A 20,805-nucleotide genomic window follows, 5' to 3' on the forward strand; every position below is an offset into this window, starting at 1 on the left:
TGCCGCAGCTGTGGAGCGCCTCTGGTGCTGTTGTTGGCCAAGGCGGTCCCTCAAGCGGCCGGAGGGGCAGATGGACTGTGACATCACCAGATGGTGTACAGTCTCTGAGACCTCCTCGGACCTCGGCGATTTCTCAAGGATGGTCCTGAAGTTGGCCCCGAACAGCGCCTCTGGGGTGATGGGGCCCTCCAGCAGGTCTTTCTGTAACCTCTCTGGCAAGGATGGTGAGAGGCGGAGCCAAGTGGTCCTCTGGATCATGGTCATCCAGGCGGCGATGCGGGACAGGCAGATCGCAGAGGTGGCACATGTTTAAGATGACATCAGCAACTTTACAGAGAGAGCTCTTGTCTCCTCCAGCAGGTCTGCTTCCTCCAGCCTCTTAGAGATGCTGTAGGCCAGCAGGGTGACGTTGTTGTTCGCTGTGGCCGTCTGGAATAAGCACTAGTGAGCTTGGTTGGAGACCTTGTCACCATCTGGTCATGCTTCCCTGGAGGGACAGGTTGCTGGTCCATCCTGGAAGCGTTTTGCCCCAAGTGTCACCGTCAGGCTTGGCTCTTGGGGGGGTGGACCGAGGGAAAAAACACAGATCGGTAAAACCCTCCACTCTGGAGATGGAGGCGAAGGTGGAGACGGATGTCTTCAGCTTGCCGGCCCAGCTGCAGCCTCGTTCCAGTGTGACATCACAGCTGGACACTGGACAGCTAGGCCAGGTGGGATCAGAGCGATGAGTTGAGAATAACAACCTTTCCGCCAGATCATCTGATCAAGGCGGAGGGAGATGAGGGACGGAAAATCCCTTGTGTTAACATCCACCTGGATTATGCCGGGCAGCTCCGAGAGGAGGGTGCCGACGGCTGGGAGCGGTAAGGTCGCTGACATGGGAAGATCCGAGGTGGCCGAGCTTCGGCCACTCGTCTTCCGTCACTATGCTCTCCAGGAGGGATGGGGCAGCTCCGCATCGCCTTTCTCAGAGGAGTCATTTGATTCACTGCGTGACTCTGCATCAAAGAAGGCGGTGGCGTCGTCCCACACATAGCATCCCACCATAGAAAAATACACTCAGTGGAGCTGCTGCCAATGCCTTTTTCGAGGGAATCATCCGATTTACCTCGAGAAAAAAACATGTTAGAAAAGGCGGTGGCGTCTTCCAGCGAGTAGCAGCCCTCCACGGAAAACATTCAGCGGGGCTGCTGCTAACATCACCTTCTTGAGGAAATCGTTTGATTACCGCGAGGACAAAAACACGTTAGAAAAGGCTGTAGCGTCGTCCAGCGGGTAGCAGCCCGCCAAGGAAAAAACATTCAGCTGGGCTGCTACTAACATCGCCTTTTTCGAGGAAATCATTTGATTACTGCGAGGAAAAAAACACGTTAGAAAAGGCGACGGCGTCATCCAGCAGGTAGCGGCCCGCCATGGAAAGCACTCCTCGGCGCTGACCTTGAACAAGGCTGTTCATCTGCTTCTCCTCGGGGAGGAAGAGCTCACCAGGACGGCAGGAGGTTGGCGTGGCGGAGACCCAGGCATCCTTAGTAAAGGTTATGCCGGTCAAAGCTAGACAACTTTTCCTTCTTTGTTCTTCTGACAGTGCTAGCTAGCTGGCTGAAGAAAAAATGGGAGCCGATTACCCACTCTCACCATAGTTTATACGAACCGGGGGTGAGGCCCACATAGCAGGTGGGCGTGGACTAAGTTTTTTCAGTGCAGCGCTGAGCGCCTTAGGGATAAACCCACTAGTGACAGTCTTAAAGGGTGAATATATGAAATAAAACCTTTTGTTTGATTTTAGTTTAGTTTTAGCAGACATTGTTCTTTTATGCTGATAGAAATATTTTTTCTAGACTGTGACACTGGGTTTTGATCTGCTCAGAGATGGATTGTAATAAGATTATGACCCGGTTCTGATCGCTTTAAACAGGGCCAGCAACTCTAAAAAAAGTCTCCCAGGGATTCAATATCTGTCAAGGAATAGATTATTTATTTAATTGTCATTTCCTTATTGGCTCACTACAACATGCAGAGAGGCTTTTCACACTCTCATCATTTTTTCACATCACGTCAGCTCACATAAGATCTTGATAGGCTACGTTCCCGGAAGAAGGCGGAGCCTAGGCCCAATATCGTTATAAGGCATTGTGTCATCGGCCCTTCTGGGCCTTGAGCGAGCGTTGAATTGTATCGGTGGCCAGCGCTGTAAACTGTAAACTTTTCCTGCCTTGATTTAATAAAACTGGCAAACTGAATTCACGTCTCCTTGATTTTTTGAGAAAGAGTGTGTTACTACTTCTGAAGGAGTCCAAGCTGGGAGCCTCCTGAGCTGGAGGGTGTCCGAAGGTCCGAGATAAGACCTGAGGCCCCAACAGCTGACAACAATGCAAATCCTTTCCTATGAAATTGGGGGCTGAGCAAGATGGCGGCGTGAGTGGTCACATTTAACAAGTTCTCCCAAAACTGTTTAAATAAGGTGCTAGAAAGGTTACATTAACGCAAGAAAACATGTAAACCAATAAATTTGCTAAACATTTCAAACATTGTGCTTTAAAAAGTGGAGAAGAAAAAAGAAGACGTCTTGAAACCTCATTTTAATGGCTGCAAGTGGTAAGCGCAAATCCATCAGCACAGAAGATACACCAGGATGCCAGTTAAAAGTCACAAGTCGATGGAAGACCCAGACTTTGCTGAAAACATAGCATCTATAAAGCGAACGGTAAATGAGAGAGCGGACGGTCTGCAAGCAAGTATAAATGACTTCAAAGATTCAGTGGAGTTTATCCAAGCAGAGATGAAAAAGATGCAAGAAAAAATGGCGGAAACCATTAAGAGAGTTGGGAAAACAGAAGAAACGTTGTTGCAAATGGAAAACAAGCTGCTTAAATATCCTGATGCATGCTCAATAATCCAGGTAGAAAAATCTAAAAAAGTTAAATCTGGTCCTCTGGACATTCAAAAAAACAAAACAAAGCAAATCAACAAAAAAATGTAGAAACGTTTCGTCTCTCATCCGAGAGACTTCCTCAGTCTGAGGAGCTGTATTCAGCTCATTCTCTTAAATAGCACCGTCTCAGAGTGGATCAACCAGTTTTGCTGCTGGCAACCAAAACCAGCTGATCACATGCTCAAGAAGGACCATCAGCCTAACAATGGATCATTAGCACACTGATGGCTGTTTACTGTTCACTGAACAGCATACACAACAATGTTGTGTATGCTGTTCAGTGTCATGAGGGCTGTGATCAGTCTTACATCGGGGAAACAAAACAGCCACTGGCCAAAAGGATGGCCCAGCACAGAAGATCAACATCATCAGGCCAGGACTCTGCGGTCTACACTCATCTCCAGGCCAGCGGTCACTCTTTCAGGGATGAAGATGTTCACATCCTGGACAGAGAGGAACGATGGTTTGAGAGAGGAGTAAAGGAGGCCATCTTTGTGAAAAGAAATCGTCCATCGTTAAACAGGGGTGGAGGCCTCCGGGATCAACTGTCCCCCTCTTACAATGCCGTGATTGCTAGTATCACTCAGCCCTCTGTGAATAGTAAACAGCCATCAGTGTGCTAATGATCCATTGTTAGGCTGATGGTCCTTCTTGAGCATGTGATCAGCTGGTTTTGGTTGCCAGCAGCAAAACTTGTTGATCCACTCTGAGACGGTGCTATTTAAGAGACTGAGCTGAAAACAGCACCTCAGACTGAGGAAGTCTCTCGGATGAGAGACGAAACGTTTCTACATTTTTTTGTTGATTTGCTTTGTTTTTTTGAATGTCCAGAGGACCAGATTTAACCTTTTTAAGCTGCTTAAACTTTCACGTTATAAAAGATGGGACTTGCGTCTTTCGGGAATAAAAGAAGGAGAAGGAGAAGATGTCTGTAACAAATCTAAAAAAGTTAAATCTGGTCCTCTGGACATAAAAAAATAAAAATAAAAAAAATTGTAGAAACGTTTCATCTTTCATCCGAAAGACTTCCTCAGTCTGAGGTGCTGTATTCAGCTCAGTCTTATAAATAGCACCTTATCATAGTGGATCAACCAGTTTTGCTGCTGACAGCCAAACCAGCTGCTCACATGATCAAGGAGGACCATCAGCCTAACAATGGATCATTAGCACACTGATGGCTGTTTGCTATTCACAGGGGGCTGAGTGATACTAGCAATAACAGCATTGTAAGAGGGGAACAGTTGAACACGGAGACCTCCACCTCCGTTTAATGATGGACAATTTCTTTTCACAAAGATGGCCTCCTTTACTTCTCTCTCAAACCATCGTTCCTCTCCATCAAGGATGTGAACATCTTCATCTCTGAAAGAGTGACCACTGGCCTGGAGATAAGTGTAGACTGCAGAGTCCTGGCCTGATGATGTTGAACTTCTGTGCTGGGCCATCCTTTTGGCCAGTGGCTGTTTAGTTTCCCCGATGTAAGACTGATCACAGCCCTCCTGACACTGAACAGCATACACAATATTACTCTGTTTGTGCCGGGGGACTGGATCTTTGGGATTAACCAGTCTTTGCTGTAATGTATTTTGGGGTTTAAAAGCCACTGGGACATTGTGTTTAGAAAATAAACATCTCAGTTTCTCTGATACTCCCGCAACATACGGAATGACCACTGGTCAGGGTTCCTCCTTTTCACCTGATGGCTGACTGGAGTCCTGTTTGGGTTTCTTCTTTGCTTTCAGGAAGGCCCAGTTAGGATATCCACATTGCTCTAGAGCCTGTCTTGTGTGGGATTTCTCCTTCTGCCTGGCTCCTGAGTTAGTGGGGATGCTGTCTGCTCTGTGGTAGAGTCCTGATGACTCCTAACTTGTGTTACAAAGGGTGATGGGATTCAAACTGCAAATACTGGTCTGTGTGGGTGCGCTTGCAGTACAATTCAGTTTGCAAATGTCCTCTATCAGAAACTGAGACCTCACAGTCAGGCTTTTTTAGACTTCTTTTAATTAAATGAGTATAACGAGTTACAACAACAAATAATTTCCCATCCATCTAGCCATCCATTTTCTTCCGCTTATCCGGGGTCGGGTCGCGGGGGTAGCAGCTTAAGTAGGGAGGCCCAGACTTCCCTCTCCCCAGCCTCTTGGGCCAGCTCCTCCGGGGGAATCCCGAGGCGTTCCCAGGCCAGCCGAGAAACATAGTCCCTCCAGCATGTCCTGGGTCTTCCTCTGGGTCTCCTCCCAGTGGGACGTGTCCAGAACACCTCACCAGGGAGGCGTCCAGGAGGCATCCTAACCAGATGCCCAAGCCACCTCAACTGGCTCCTCTCGACGTGGAGAAGCAGCAGCTCTACTCTGAGTCCCTCCCGGATGATCGAGCTTCTCACCCTATCTCTAAGGGAGAGTGCAGACACCCTGCGGAGAAAACTCATTTTGGCCGCTTGTATCCGAGATCTCGTTCTTTCGGTCACAACCCAAAGCTCATGACCATAGATCAGGGTAGGAATGTAGATCGATCGGTAAATTGAGAGCTTTGCCTTTTGACTCAGCTCTCTCTTCACCACGACAGACCGGTACAGCACCTGCTTCACTGCAGATGCTGCACCTATCTGCCTATCCATCTCACGCTCCATTTATCCCTCATTCGTGAACAAGACCCCAAGATACTTGAACTCCTCCACTTGGGGCAGGACCTCCTCCTTGACCCGGAGAGGGCACTCTACCCTTTTCCGGCTCAAGACCATGGCCTCGGATTTGGAGGAACTGATCTTCGTCCCGGCTGTGTTGCACTCTGCTGCGAACCACTCCAGTGAAAGCTGTAGATCACGATTTGATGAAGCCAATAGGACCACATCATCTGCAAAAAGCAGAGACACGATCCTAAGGTCACCAAAATGGATCCCCTCAACACCTTGGCTGCGCCTAGAAATTCTGTCCATAAAAGTTATAAACAGAATCGGTGACAAAGGGCAACCTTGGCGGAGTCCAACTCTCACCGGGAACGAGCCCGACTTACTGCCGGCAATGCGGACCAGGCTCTGACACCGGTCATACAGGGACCTAACAACCCGTATCAAAGGGCCTGGTACCCCATACTCCCAGAGTACCCCCCACATGGTTCCCCAAGGGACGTGGTCAAACGCCTTCTCCAAGTCCACAAAGCACATGTAGACCGGTTGGGCAAACTCCCATGCACCCTCCAGGACCCTGCCGAGAGTGTAGAGCTGGTCCAGTGCTCCTCCTGAAACCGAGGTTTGACTATCCGACGGACCCTCCTCTCCAAACCCCCGAATAGACCTTACCAGGGAGGCTTAAGAGTAATAAATAATTTACCTTTGGGATTAATAAAGTATTTTTGAACTGAATTGAATGCATCACCTCACTTATTTTCCAAGTTATGATCACAACATGCACAAACAGATGAACGGATGGTATTTCCAATTCCCCCTCTTCACTCAGGGGACATTTCCCTATATGTTTCATTGCCCAATCAGTAAATGTGTAGTTCTAATATTTGTTCAATAAGGATTCAAATAGCTTGTATGCTCTTTTGTTCCTGTGAACAGCCCGAGAGTTCCTGCTCGGCATGCTGCTCCTTTGTGCACTCAGCGCCCCCATGTGGTGAAAGTTGTCTCAATCTCCTGTTGGCTGTAGAATTGTTTAAAATACTGGAACAGAAAATGAGTGATACTGCTTTACCATGAGTAGAGGGCATCTTAAAATCTTTAATAAATCAAAATACAAATGAGTCATTGCACAAAAAGTTAAACAACTTTACTTTCCACACAATGAAGCAGGAAGTTGGGCGGACGTTGTTGCTCCAGATGAAAACCAATATTCCCCCCCACAACCTCAGCTTCAGAAAACTCAGGAGCACCAGAACAACCCATGCAGCTCGAGTCTGACATTTGTGATACTGTCTTTGTAATAAATACATGAACATATTGTTTATTCTGTTGCAACAACATAGAGGCAGTGTGGCATTTCTCAGAACATCAGCTAGCTCAAAGGTAAACATATATTTTTTTAAATACCGGTGTGTGACATTTACAGGACGAAAATGAAATGTGAAGCCCTTTTGTTGTAAATGATTCTCAAGTCCTGGATAATACCAGCTCTCAAGATTTACGAGATAGAGTTAAAAAAAATAAACATCCATATGGTGCTACAAGGTGTCGGCAGGAGGAACTGTAGCAGCAGGTTGTTCAACACATGCAACATGTGCACGACTGCATGTGCAAAAATACACACAGGAGAAGAAAACAAACATACATGTGATCTGGATTTTATCCAGAACGTAACGAGCTGCAACACTGAAGTCAGACTAGAGATCAGGGGTCTGCAACCTTTTCTGCTCCTCCCAACTCATGAAACAGTTTGTCTATAGACACAAAAACTACATGGAGGCTGAAAGAAAGAGAACACAAGTTATTTATAGGTTTTATGTAAAAGCTACCGTAACAAAAATACTATAATGTTGAGCAGTTTTTGTGATGGGTCAAAAGAAAAGACCTAATTCTTATTAAAGGGACATTCTGGACATTTTAAGTGAATTTGATCTTTTCAAACTGTCATGCAAAAGCATAGTTTTAGAATTAGCTAATGTAGCATTTTTCACACCAGTATGTCGCTGATGAGAAACACCTCAATTTTGTAAGTCCAAAAAGAGAAAAAGGGCACTCGTTTGGCTAACCCTTAGCCTAGCCTGGACAAAGACAACTACTGTTTTCTTCATACTTCCTTGTCTGAGACTGATGTCACAGCCAATAGTGTGAATGTCTCTTCCATGTTTTTCACCACAAAGCTCGTTCCACATTTTTTGTATTATTTCAATCATTTTATATATCAAAGCGTTGGGCTCATTTAGGACAATCCTGCTCTGACTTTTGGTATTTGTCAATTTTTTTTACTTTTTGATATATTTTTCTACAAATTTCTAAACACTTGTATGGACAAAAACAAACAAGGAACTTTGTGTCTCTTGCCCGGACGTGGGTTACCAGGGCTCCAACCTGGAGCTAGGGCTGGGGGAGGGGCTCATTGACCAGCGCCTGGTGATTGGGCCTCTATGCATGGGGCACGGTCTGGCTCAGCCAGAAGGAGCAACATGGGTTTGCTTTCCCGTGGGCCCACCACCTGTGGGGGGGAGGCTGATACTTGGCGGGTGGATGACGCCATGGACAGTGGCTGAATGTGGGGACCTTGGTGCTCTGACCCAGGTTTACCAAAGCTGACTCTTGGATATGGAACGTAACCTCTCTGGTGGGGAAGGAGCCTGAGCTTGTGCCTGAGGTTGAGCTGTACCAATTAGTTGGACTCACCTTGATGCACAGAATGGGCTCCAGAACCAAATTTAGATTTGATTTCAAAATCTTACTTCAAACCTACAAAGCTTTCAACAACCTAGCTCCATCTTATATTACAGATCTTATTGTTCCATATTTTCCTAACAGAGCACTTTGCTCTCAAATTACTTGCGGTTCCTAGAGTTTCCAAAAACAGAATGGGAGGCAGATCCTTCAGTAACAGTGCCTTGCGAAAGTATTCGGCCCCCTTGAACTTTTCAACCTTTTGCCACATTTCAGGCTTCAAACATAAAGATATAAAATTTAATTTTTTTTGTGAAGAATCAACAACAAGTGGGACACAATCGTGAAGTGGAATTAAATTTATTGGATGTGTCAAACTTTTTGAACAAATAAAAAACTGAAAAGTGGGGCGTGCAATATTATTGGGCCCCCTTGCGTTAATACTTTGTAGCTCCGCCTTCTGCTGCAGTTACAGCTGCAAGTCTCTTGGGGTATGTCTATCAGTTTTGCACATAGAGACACTGAAATTCTGCCCATTCTTTCTGCAAAACAGCTCGAGCTCAGTGAGGTTGGATGGAGAACGTTTGTGAACAGCAGTCTTCAGCTCTTTCCACAGATTCTGGATTGGATTCAGGTCTGGACTTTGACTTGGCCATTCCAACACCTGGATACGTTTATTTGTGAACCATTCCTTTGTAGATGTGGCTTTATGTTTTGGATCATTGTCTTGTTGGAAGATAAATCTCTGTCCCAGTCTCAGGTCTCTTGCAGACTCAAACAGGTTTCCTTCCAGAATGGTCCTGTATTTGGCTCCATCCATCTTCCCATCAATTCGGAACAACTTCCCTGTCCCTGTTGATGAAAAGCAGGCCCAAACCATGATGCTGCCACCACCGTGTTTGACAGTGGGGATGGTGTGTTCAGGGTGATGAGCTGTGTTGCTTTTACTCCAAACGTATCGTTTTGCATTGTGACCAAACAATTGGATTTTGGTTTCATGTGACCAGAGCACCTTCTTCCACATGTTTGGTGTCTCCCAGGTGCTTGTAACAAACTTTAAACAACACTTTTTATGGATATCTTTGAGAAATGTCTTTCTTCTTGCCACTCTTCCATAAAGGCCAGATTTGTGCAGTGTACGACTGATTGTTGTCCTATGGACAGACTCTCCCACCTCAGCTGTAGATCTCTGCAGTTCATCCAGAGTGATCATGGGCCTCTTGGCTGCATCTCTGATCAGTCTTCTCCTTGTTCCAGATGAAAGTTTAGAGGGACGGCCGGGTCTTGGTAGATTTGCAGTGGTCTGATACTCCTTCCATTTCAATATGATTGCTTGCACAGTGCTCCTTGGGATGTTTAAAGCTTGGGAAATCTTTTTGTATCCAAATCCGGCTTTAAACTTCTCCACAACAGTATCTCGGACCTGCCTGGTGTGTTCCTTGGTCTTCATGATGCTCTCTGCGCTTTGAACAGAACCCTGAGACTATCACAGAGCAGGTGCATTTATACGGAGACTTGATTACACACAGGTGGATTCTATTTATCATCATCAGTCATTTGGGACAACATTGGATCATTCATAGATCCTCACTGAACTTCTGGAGTGAGTTTGCTGCACTGAAAGTAAAGGGGCCCAATAATATTGCACGCCCCACTTTTCAGTTTATTTGTTTAAAAAGTTTGACACATCCAATAAATTTCATTCCACTTCACGATTGTGTCCCACTTGTTGATTCTTCACAAAAAATTAAAATTTTATATCTTTATGTTTGAAGCCTGAAATGTGGCAAAAGGTTGAAAAGTTTAAGGGGCTGAATACTTTCACAAGGCACTGTATCAGGCTCCTCTCTTGTGGAACTAACTTCCAGTTTCTGTCCGTGAGGCTGACACATTGTCCAGTTTTAAGACTTTACTTTTTGATAAATTCTATAGTTAGGGTTGCCTTGGGTTTCCTGAGCACCCTTAGTTATGCTTCTATAGGCCTAGACCGCAGGAGGACAAACTGACCACATGTCTTCACTATACTACCGTCTTTACTTACTCTGCTCAACCTGTTTTGTTTTTGTAATTATTTTTTCTATCTTTAACATGTGTGAGACTGCAACAAAGCCAAGATTCAACTTGTCTGCTGGATTCCTTAGATAGAGAAATTTACTAATTGACGTTTCTACGTATGTGAATGTTTCTGTAAAGTGCTCTGAGACAACTTCGTTGTGATATGGTGCTAAATAAATAAACTGCATTGAATTATAACATCACTAAATTTATTCAAATGCTAGACTTCTGTAAATTTCTGTCTCCTTATGTCTCTCATGCACAGAGGTATCAGTAATCAATAAGAGACTAATCGTTCTGATGCGTTTGGATCAAGTTCTGACCTGTTTTTATACAACAAACATTCAAAACTTATGTACGCAAAGGAAAATATTCAGTCACGAGGACAATCACATTTAGTGAAGAGGTGTATGAAAGTACAATAAATCTATTGAAAGTTTAATTTTATGGACTGTTTACAATGTTAAGAAATTTGTAAAAAAAAAAAAAGTTAATAAAAGATTAATAAAATAAAAAGGCTAATTAAAAAAGGTACAGGCACTGTTTTTCTGTTAAGGATAGGTCAGTCAGTGAGAAAAATCAAACAGTTTTAAGATGACTTAAAAAAACAACTTCAGTCTTCACCTCGAGCTGCAACAGATCTGAGTCTCACATGGACCTAAAGCTTTTCACAATCCTATTTAGCAACATGTTGAACAAGTCAGACCTTTGCTTCATGCTCCAACATCACAGCACTGTCAGGATTTGAGTCTAATCATTTGGGTCAGGTTGTGTCGTCACTTTCCATCAGATTGAATCAATTGAGTCTTTTGATAAAACTTCAGTATTCATTTGCTGTCTTTTTTATTATTTTGAATATTGTGAGTGGAGTTCTGTGGAAAATGTCATAACCAAGATCATCTGAGACAGACTTTAGACCAAGATCATCTTATTATAGACATTTTGGTCAAACCTTGAAAATAACGTTTGCAACGCAATTTGATGCTCAGAGTGTGTGTTGAGAACAACTCAGCTACTATCAGCTAATTTCAGCTCAGTAACTGTAAACAATGAAACAGTGGATGGCACTTGCAATGAATGACTCTCAGCCACTACCACAGCAAATATTAGGACAATATCAGTAAACTTAACTGACCCGCAGGCATTTTTGTGATTTCTAAGGTCAGTTGGCTGTAGCAGCCATGTCAGGCAGACTCAAAAAAATGAATTGGTTCTAGGTATACATTCGTTGATTGCTTTCTGCAAGTTTCATTACAATTTGTACAGTAGTTCCATGTGATATTTTGCTAACAGATGGGTAAAGGAGTACATACAAAACATTATTGCCCACCTTTTAGCTGCAGATGAAAATGAGCTCAATAAATATATTTATTTTGTTCAAAAGAATAGAACCTATTTTTTAAGTGCAAGTTTTTCAGTTTTACTCTGAATTTGGACCAAAACCTGGAAACTGAAGCTGATGAAGCAAACGTGACCCTGGAAGGAGCTCACAGCTCGGCTCACATGAAGCATCTCCAAACGACGATTCTCTACTAGCAACATCTGTGAAAAAATATTAAAAATGCCTAGTTTTTCTACCAAAAGAAATATACAGAGCAACACACACTGAAAATACTGCAGTCAGAATTCATGGAATTCATTGAATGTCCACCACAACCAATTACCAAAAATAACGAGCAGACAGTGAAAATGTTTGGCCTGCTCTACAAACTGAGCAACACACTTAAACGATACTGACACCAGAGCCTGTTGGTTAAAAGACTTTAAAAGACACATTTGTGACCAAATGTTACACATCAACAGTGAGCACAAGATTAGCTGCATCCACTGCTTCTTCTGTCGGCTGCTGAGTGAACTCCTCTGTGGGGTCACAGGTGAAAGTTCATTTTCAGTGCAGACCCTGTAGTTTGTGGAAAACTACGGACATGTAGTTTTAACATAAAAATAAAACAAAGCAACAACAAACTGTGGATGCACCGTAATTTCCGGACTATAAGCTGCTATTTTTTCACAGGCTTTGAACCCCACGGTTTATACAATCCATCCATCCATTATTTTTTACCTGCTTCTTCCTTTTTTTGGGTCGCAGGGGTCACTGGTGCCCATGCCCAGCCATCACTGCGCAGGAGGCGGGGGACACCCTGGACAAGTCACAAGTCCATAACAGCCACATAGAGACCAACGAGACACCCATTCACTCTCTCACACCTAGAGACAATTTAGTTACCAGTCAGTCTAACATGCATGTTTTTGGTCTGTGGGAGGAAACTGGTCACAGTGGACCTGGAAGGGGGGGATCCCCAATCTCTCCTTCCCTCCCCCTCCCTGCGGGAGTTTCCCTACGAGAGTTTTCCCCCTAGTTGTTCACAATGAAGTATTTACATAAAAGTGAATTGTAAATCAAATCAAATTGCAAATTTGCCTCGAGTTGAGAGAGATAACAAGAGAGACTGAAGACGTGTGCGATGAAGTTTTTCTGAGGCTGTTCAATTCTGACTGTGAAGAAGATGACTAGTGGTTTTAATGCACAGGAGGAAGATGAAGATAGTGTTCAAGACTTTTCCTGGTTGGCTACTGTATTTTTTTTTTTTTAACCCGCCATGTTACAGGCACTGTTCAGAAAAAAAATAATTTACTGTATGTAGTTGTGTATGTGGGCAGCACGGTGGCGCAGTTAGTAAAGCTGCTGCCTCTCAGCGAGCATGTTGTCCGGGTCTAAATCCAGGTCTGGGGACCTTTCTGGGTAAAGTTTACATGTTTTCTTCGTGCTGCGCGGGTTTTCTACGAGTACTCCGGTTTCCTTCCACACACCCAAAACATGCATGTTAGGCTGATTGGTAACTCTAAATTGTCTCTAGGTGTGAGTGAGAGAGTGAATGGTTGTTTGTCTCTATGTGTCCCTGTGACGGACTGGAGACCTGCCCACGGTGTCTCCCGCCTCTCGCACAGTGATTGCTGGACATGGGCACCGGTGTCCCCCACGACCTTAAAAGGAAGAAGCGGGTAAAGATAATGGACGGATGGATGGATTGATTTGTGTATGTTACCGGTACGTATTTAATTAAAAGTTTAAAATATCTTTCTGTGTAACATATTTCTGTGTAAATATCTCATGTTACAACGAGAACACCCACAGCTTATAGACCAGAGCGGCCTATACATGTACAAAATTGTTTTTCTTTTTAAATTTAGTGGGCGCGGCTTATACTCAATGCGCTCAATAGTCCAGAAATTATGGTACTAGGGGAAACATGTTTGGTTTAGTTAATTCATGAAGTTAACGGTTTGTTTTCGGACATGGGAACCTTATTCTCCCTGCTGTAGCACACCAGTAGTTTGTGCACCCATGCTTTTCCATAAAATGACTGCATTAGGTAGACTTATGTTTAATACTCGTTTTGTTCAGGTGTGTCTTCTGGTAAAGGGATAATTCAGGTATTTTCTCGTAACCCTGAGGCTCCAGGTTCTAGCCCAGGTTGTGTCAGGAAGAGCACCTGACAGAAAACAATTACCAAACCTTTTAGTGCAAGTTCACTCACTGTGGCAACCCTTGCACACAGGAGCAGCCAAAAGGACCCCATTATTAACCTAAGCAGTTGCAAGGAAATCAGCAAAAGAAGTCAAATATAAAAGTCTATGTAGAAAACCTTTTAAACTAATTAATTTTTTTCCTTTATCCCTCCCACTACCCATAAATCAAAAAGATTCACATGGGTTATTTGGACCTATGGGCAGCAGGAGGTTCAACAAAAACTTTTAGCTTCTTTTAGTCATTGCTTTTTCGTTTCACTACCTTCATTTCAGTCAAACCATCATTCAGCTTGTTCCCAAAAGCAACAAGCACCTGTATCTGAAAATTAAAAAAATAAAAATAAATAAACTTACCAACCAGCTTGTCACCACAATGGGATATCCAGCTGGCTTGTTAGCGAACTGGCAAAGTGCAAAACTTAAAATTATTCTGGACAACAATGACTTAAGATGGGTCATGTTTTAGCTTTTTGTGGTGAACATTTTTTAAAAGCTTCAATTATTTTAAGGGTTGGAGCCTCATATTGAACACATGAGTGTTGTTGTGTAGCTGTTTAACAAGCCTCTTGTTCTTTGTCCTGATGCATGCTCAATAACCCAGGAAGAAGAATTCTAGTTCTTTGCAGCTCTTGAAATTACTTGGTTTGTCAAAACGGTGTTTGAGGGTCCTCTGGAGGGTAGAATGTCATCTGCCACAGACACTTTGGTGGATAATCACTCTTGCTGAAAATAATTCATGGTGATTGATAAAGAATAATTATATGAAAAGTGAAAGAGCTGGACAAACCTCCATGAGAACTTCCAGTTAGTGATAAAACAGACTGGTTGATGCAACAGGTAGCAATAAAAGGCAAAGGTGGGTTTTCACCTTCAGATTTGGTCTAAAGCCCAGTGAGGTCTACAATAGCCTTGATGAAGATGGTGTCGTCACGTATGTAGGAGTTTTTAGAGTCTAGCTTGGAGAGGGGACAGAAGAGCGGGCAGCCGCTGGCAATGTTCATATCACTGACCGGCCTCTGGAAGGACGAGGACGTGATGTCGGGCCGGAAGGCATCGATTATGTGCTCCCGGTTGTTCTGGTCCAGCAGCATGAGGGTAACCTGCACACAGAAGTGTAGAAGTGCAACCTTGTATCTGCTCTGACAGAAAACTGGAATTAATCAGAAGTTGTTCATTACCATCAAAATCTGGAGTTTATGAATATAACCAATGTTTCCTGAGTGAGGGAAATGAGGTGCAACACAATAGTATGGGGGATTCTAAAAAAGTTAAATCTGGTCCTCTGGACATTCAAAAAACAAAACAAAGCAAATCAACAAAAAAATGTAGAAACGTTTCGTCTCTCATCCAAGAGACTTCCTCAGTCTGAGGAGCTGTATTCAGCTCAGTCTCTTAAATAGCACTGTCTCAGAGTGGATCAACAAGTTTTGCTGCTGACAACCAAAACCAGCTGATCACATGCTCAAGAAGGACCATCAGCCTAACAATGGGTCATTAGCACACTGATGGCTGTTTACTGTTCACAGAGGGCTGAGTGATACTAGCAATCACAGCATTGTAAGAGGGGGACAGTTGAACCCGGAGGCCTCCACCCCTGTTTAATGATGGACGGTTTCTTTTCACAAAGATGGCCTCCTTTACTCCTCTCTCAAACCATCGTTCCTCTCTGTCCAGGATGTGAACATCTTCATCCCTGAAAGAGTGACCGCTGGTCTGGAGATGAGTGTAGACCGCAGAGTCCTGGCCTGATGATGTTGATCTTCTGTGCTGGGCCATCCTTTTGGTCAGTGGCTGTTTAGTTTCCCCGATGTAAGACTGATCACAGCCCTCCTGACACTGAACAGCATACACAACATTGCTCTGTTTGTGCCGGGGGACTGGATCTTTGGGATGAACCAGTCTTTGCCGTAATGTATTTTGGGGTTTAAAAGCCACTGGGACGTTTAGAAAATAAACGTCTCAGTTTCTCTGATACTCCCTCAACATACGAAATGACCACTGGTCTGGGTCTGGGTTCCTCCTTTTCACCTGTTGGCTGACTGGAGTCCTGTTTGGGTTTCTTCTCTGCTTTCAGGAAGGCCCAGTTAGGATATCCACATTGCTCTAGAGCCATTCTCTTGCCAGTGGGACACTTCTGGAGAGCACGTCCGCTCCGTGGTTCAGCACTCCGGGGACATGTGTTGCTCTGAGTGACAGCAGTCGTGTACTGCTCCATTGTAAGAGGTTGTACGTCAGATGGAGGAGGGGCGGTGAACATGTGCCTCCTTGTCTGTCTATGTGAGCAACTATACAGCTGTTGTTGCTGTGCACCAGCACATGCTAATGAGAAATCAGCCCCATTTTGCTGAAATGTTTTAGAGAGAGAAAAACTGCTATCATCTCCAACTAATTTATATATAGTCGGCTCTGCCTCCCAGCACAAACACGTTGGTGTGTCTGTGTTTGCATATCTTGCCCCTGTTGGGAATCAAATAACCTTTGATGATAAATGGTGGAAAATAACAGAATATGGATTGGTGAATATAAGGTTTAATTATGAATTATGGAAAATAGATCATATAAAGATGGTTAGAATTTCTGTTAGATGTGGCCATAAGCTGATAAATAATATATTTTCAAGAACTGTTAACTTTAAAATCAAACCATGACACTGTCTGCTGTCAGTAGGACAATAGTGACTTATTTCTAATGAGGCCTTTAATGACAAACAAAACATCAAAAAGGTTCTTCCTCAGGTAACTGAAGTTAAATTATAGTTCACATCATTTGAGTATGTGTGGGAATGATAAAATAAGTAATGATGAGTAGCTTAATAGGTCAGAATGACTTTTGTAAGACTTGATAATGTAACAGGTTGCCGAGGGGATAATCAGAGTCTTAGTCTTTGTAAGATTATGTGTGGCTTGGTGCTGATTATGGGTCATATACTCAGTAGAAAGAGAGGGCAGCTAATGTGTGTCTGATAGATTAGACAGGGACTTCAGAGAGTCTGTAAGGTGTTTATTGGACAGGAATTGAAAACAGGAAATGTCACTGGGTGGAGAAAATCTTCTATAAATGTTGAAAGAAATTTGAGACATGTCAGAATTGTACAGAAGGCCTCTGAATTCAGGTAGTATAAAACAATTCTCTCTTGTTCACATATTTTGAAGTCTGTAAGAATAAAGATGTTGTTTAATTCTGATATAAACGTGTGCTCCTTCCGAGCAAATGATCCGGGCAGGGGAGAGGAGAAGAGATCATTGTTTCCCTTTACACCCCCCACACCCAGCCAAACTTTGACACGTCTATCGTGATTGGCATGCGAGATAAGACTTGACCCAGGGGTACCCCTCTGTTGAGAAATGCTCTATTCCGCCAAGGGAGGAATGCACGCAGGTAGGATGGTGAGATTTGCACCCAATTTGGCGGCAGGGGGCAGGGTGATCATGTTTACAGGATTGTTAAGCTTCAGGGAAGGGTCCATTATCACGCCCAGATTAGTGACTCTTTGTTTTTCTGACAGGGTTAGAGCAGAAAAGTCGATGCAGAGGTTTGTGAACGTGTCGTTGGGAGGGAACAACATGACTTCAGACTTCTTTTCATTGAAACTTAAGAAGTTTAAAGCCATCCAGTCCCTTATGTCAGCCAGGCAGTTGAGCAGCGGTTGAATAGAGCATGTACCATTGTGTCTTAGGGGGAAGTAAATTTGACAGTCATCGGCATAGAAGTGGAAGGGCATGTTGTGTTTCCGGAAAAATAGCACCAAGCGGCAGCAGGTATAAAGAGAATAGGAGGGGACCCAGGATGGACCCCTGCGGAACCCCCCCATTTAAGCTCTGCCTCTGCAGAACTAAAATCCTTGATGGAGACACAGAAGGATCTGTCAGTGAGGTAAGATCTGAACCAACTGAGGGCTGACCCTGTGACGCCCACCCACTGCTCCAACCTAGCAATGAGGATCTCATGGTCGATGGTAGCAAGCAGCACAGAATCACCGGTATCTGTGAATCTGAAGATGTCGTTAAAGACCTTCAGCAGGGCAGTTTCAGTGCTATGGACAGGTTTAAAGCCAGATTGGAATAGCTCTAAGATGGTGTGATCCTCCAGGAAGCACTTCAACTGGGACTCGACTATTTTCTCCAGTACTTTAGAAACAAATGGGAGTTTGGAGACAGGCCGGAAGTTGGAACCGACTGAGGGTTCAAGGTTTGGTTTTTTCAGGAGAGGCTGGACAGCAGCATGTTTAAAGGATTTTGGCACCACGCCAGTGGATAAACTACTGTTTACTATGGCAAGAATAGACGGACCAAGAGTAGGAAAAACCTCCTTTAGTAGTTGAGGGGGGACCACGTCAAAGGAGGAGCCAGAAGGTTTCAAGTTGCACATGACCTGCTCTAGAGAAGATAGTGATAGGTTCAAAATGGTCAAAAGGAGCTACAGATTGAGGTGGGATGGATGGGTCATGAGTTGGAGGGGAAATGAGAGCCCTGGTGGTCGCAATTTTTTCCAAAAAGAAATGTAAGAAGTTGTCGCACAGCTCAGTCGAGGCTTCCAGAGGTGATGGTTCAGTGAGGTGGAGAACAGAATTTAGGGTGGAGAAGAGGACACGTGGGTTGTGAGAGTTTGAGGTAATTATATCAGAGAAGAATTTTGATTTAGCAGCTTTTACTGTTTTCTAATAACGGCGCCAACTCTCTTTAAGTATTTGAAAAGAGACCTGCAGCCTGTCTTTCCTCCACTTCGTTCCGCCCTCCTACATTGCTGCCTAACGGCCTTGGTGACGTCACTCGGCCAAGGTTCTGCTTTGATTTTTGATTTTTTGGTTTTAACAGGTGCGATATGATCCATAGTCTTTAAGCAGACAGAGTTGAACTGGGATGTCAACTCCTCAGTGGTGGAGAGAAACGCTGGGGGCTGAATTATCATTTCAGAGTTATAAACATCTGTGAAACGTGTGGCAGTGAAGTGGTTAATGGTCCGGCTGCGACATGCAGGAATGCACGACTTAGGAGTTAGATGGGGGAGGGTGAACTCAAACCAGACTGGCATGTGGTCTGAAAAAACATTATCACCAATAACAAGATTATTAACAGCCATATCATGAGTTAAAACAAGGTCCAATGTATGTTCACACTCTTGGGTGGGACCGTTTACATGCTGAGTTAAATTAAATGAGTCCAGTAGATCTAAAAAGTCCTTAACCAAGGGCTTCTCAGGACAGCACACGTGCAAATTAGTCCCCAATAATGAAAACATGCTCATATTTTGGTGTGATTTCAGCCAAGAAGTCAGAAAACTCATTTATGAAACCCTTAGATCGAAGTGGACGGTAGACGAGTGCAAATAAATTCTGAGGTGAATGTCCGAGTTCAAAGACGCTCAGCTCAAAGACGCTCAGCTCAAAGCTGGCATGGGAAACTGGGATGGGCAGTTGTTTACAGTCAAAAGTTGATTTGAATATTGTTAATAATCCACCACCGCGCCGGCCTGATGGCTGCGGGGCGTTAAAACACAGACAGTTCGGTGGCAGTAATTCCGTCAAGGCGCTGGACTCACCCAGAGACATCCAAGTCTCTGTGATGCACAGAAAGTCCAGATCGTGCTGTTGAAAGTAGTCCCTGAGGACAAAAGTTTTGTTGGTAACAGATCTTGCGTTGACCAAACACATACGGATATTGTCCAAAGTGGAGCTAGCAGTGGTGGAGTTAGCGCGCGCTAATGGCCGCAGGTTTTCAATAACAGCCCCTCCAGGTCGGTCCGAGCTGCACAACGGCTGACAACTCTCGCTGGTTACCTGGTCGGGGCACGCGGGAAGCTGGTGATGGAGACCATGACCGCCAGCTGGAGAGGAAGATGCAGCGCGCAGAGCTTTCAGCTTCACCAGCTGACCAGCACGTTTTCCCCGGCGTCTGAAGCGAGATCTCCGGGCAGGGAGGTGAGGAGCGCAGCAAAGGTAAGCTGGCATGTCCGCCAGCAGGGGGGGAGGAGGGGGGGGGGGGGTCCAGAGGTGCGCTAATAATGGTCCAGATAAGCGACATCAGTGCCAGAAAAACGAAGATTCAAAAGTTGTTGTCTGTCATACACCAGCAGAGAGTTGATGTCACAGATGTGAAATGCAAAAAACAAAAATAATCCGAACACCATCAGCAGACGTGGATTGCAAGCCATGTACACGGGCGCCATCTTACCGGAAGTCAAAATAAATAAATAAATAAATAAATTCACAGGCGCTCGGACATAGATGTGAACCAGGGCTATCTGCCTTGCTAGAGGCTTTGAGCTTTTTCTTGCTCTTCTCCGACACCATGTTAGCAACAGAGAAAGAGAATAATTTCACCAGTTAGCAAGCTAAACAGGCTAGAAAGACAGCAAGTGGAAAAGTGACCGTTAGCTGGGCTAAACAGTGTAAGCAGGTGTTGCAAGTTATGCCCCTTTTCCATTAGTACCTGTAGTACCGGTACAGCACGGCTCTACTCTACTCGGTACGGTACAGGTTGTGTTTCCATTATGCTTTCAGTACCGGTTCCAGTGGGCGGGGTTCAAATTGACGTCACCACCTCTCACCAGCTGGTGGTGCGGAGACGCTGAAACTGTTTTCAGTACAGGGTGAGAATTTATGTTATTTTGAAGTTGTGTGTATGTATGTATGCATGTATGTGTGCATGTATATGTGTATAAATATTATATATATATATATACATATTTATATGTATATACACACACACATATATATATGCACACACATATGTGTATATAAATATGTGTGTATATATATATATATATATATATATATATATATATACACACACACACACATATATATATATATATATATATATATATATCATATGTATGTGATATATATATCACACATATATGTATATACACACAATTATGTATATATATTCATATATATGTATTTATATATGTGTATATATATACACATATGTATTTATATATGTGTATATATATACACATATGTATTTATATACATATATAT

The 20,805-nt window shown here is 43.9% G+C and overlaps 1 protein-coding gene across 1 annotated transcript in view; it reads right to left on the reverse strand.

Moving 5' to 3' along the window:
• Positions 1 to 14,704: 14,704 nt before the first annotated feature.
• The window catches only part of LOC119413706 (TNF receptor-associated factor 2), a 32,036-nt gene continuing 25,935 nt past the window's right edge, over positions 14,705 to 20,805 (reverse strand). The window contains exon 4 of the mRNA XM_037680761.1: positions 14,705 to 14,923. Within this exon, the coding sequence (XP_037536689.1) occupies positions 14,705 to 14,923 (219 nt within the window). The remainder of the gene's footprint in view (positions 14,924 to 20,805) is intronic.

Source organism: Nematolebias whitei, chromosome 8 (genome assembly GCF_014905685.2).
Source record: "Nematolebias whitei isolate Nwh7 chromosome 8, NemWhi1, whole genome shotgun sequence".
Classification (NCBI taxonomy): Eukaryota; Metazoa; Chordata; class Actinopteri; order Cyprinodontiformes; family Rivulidae; genus Nematolebias; species Nematolebias whitei.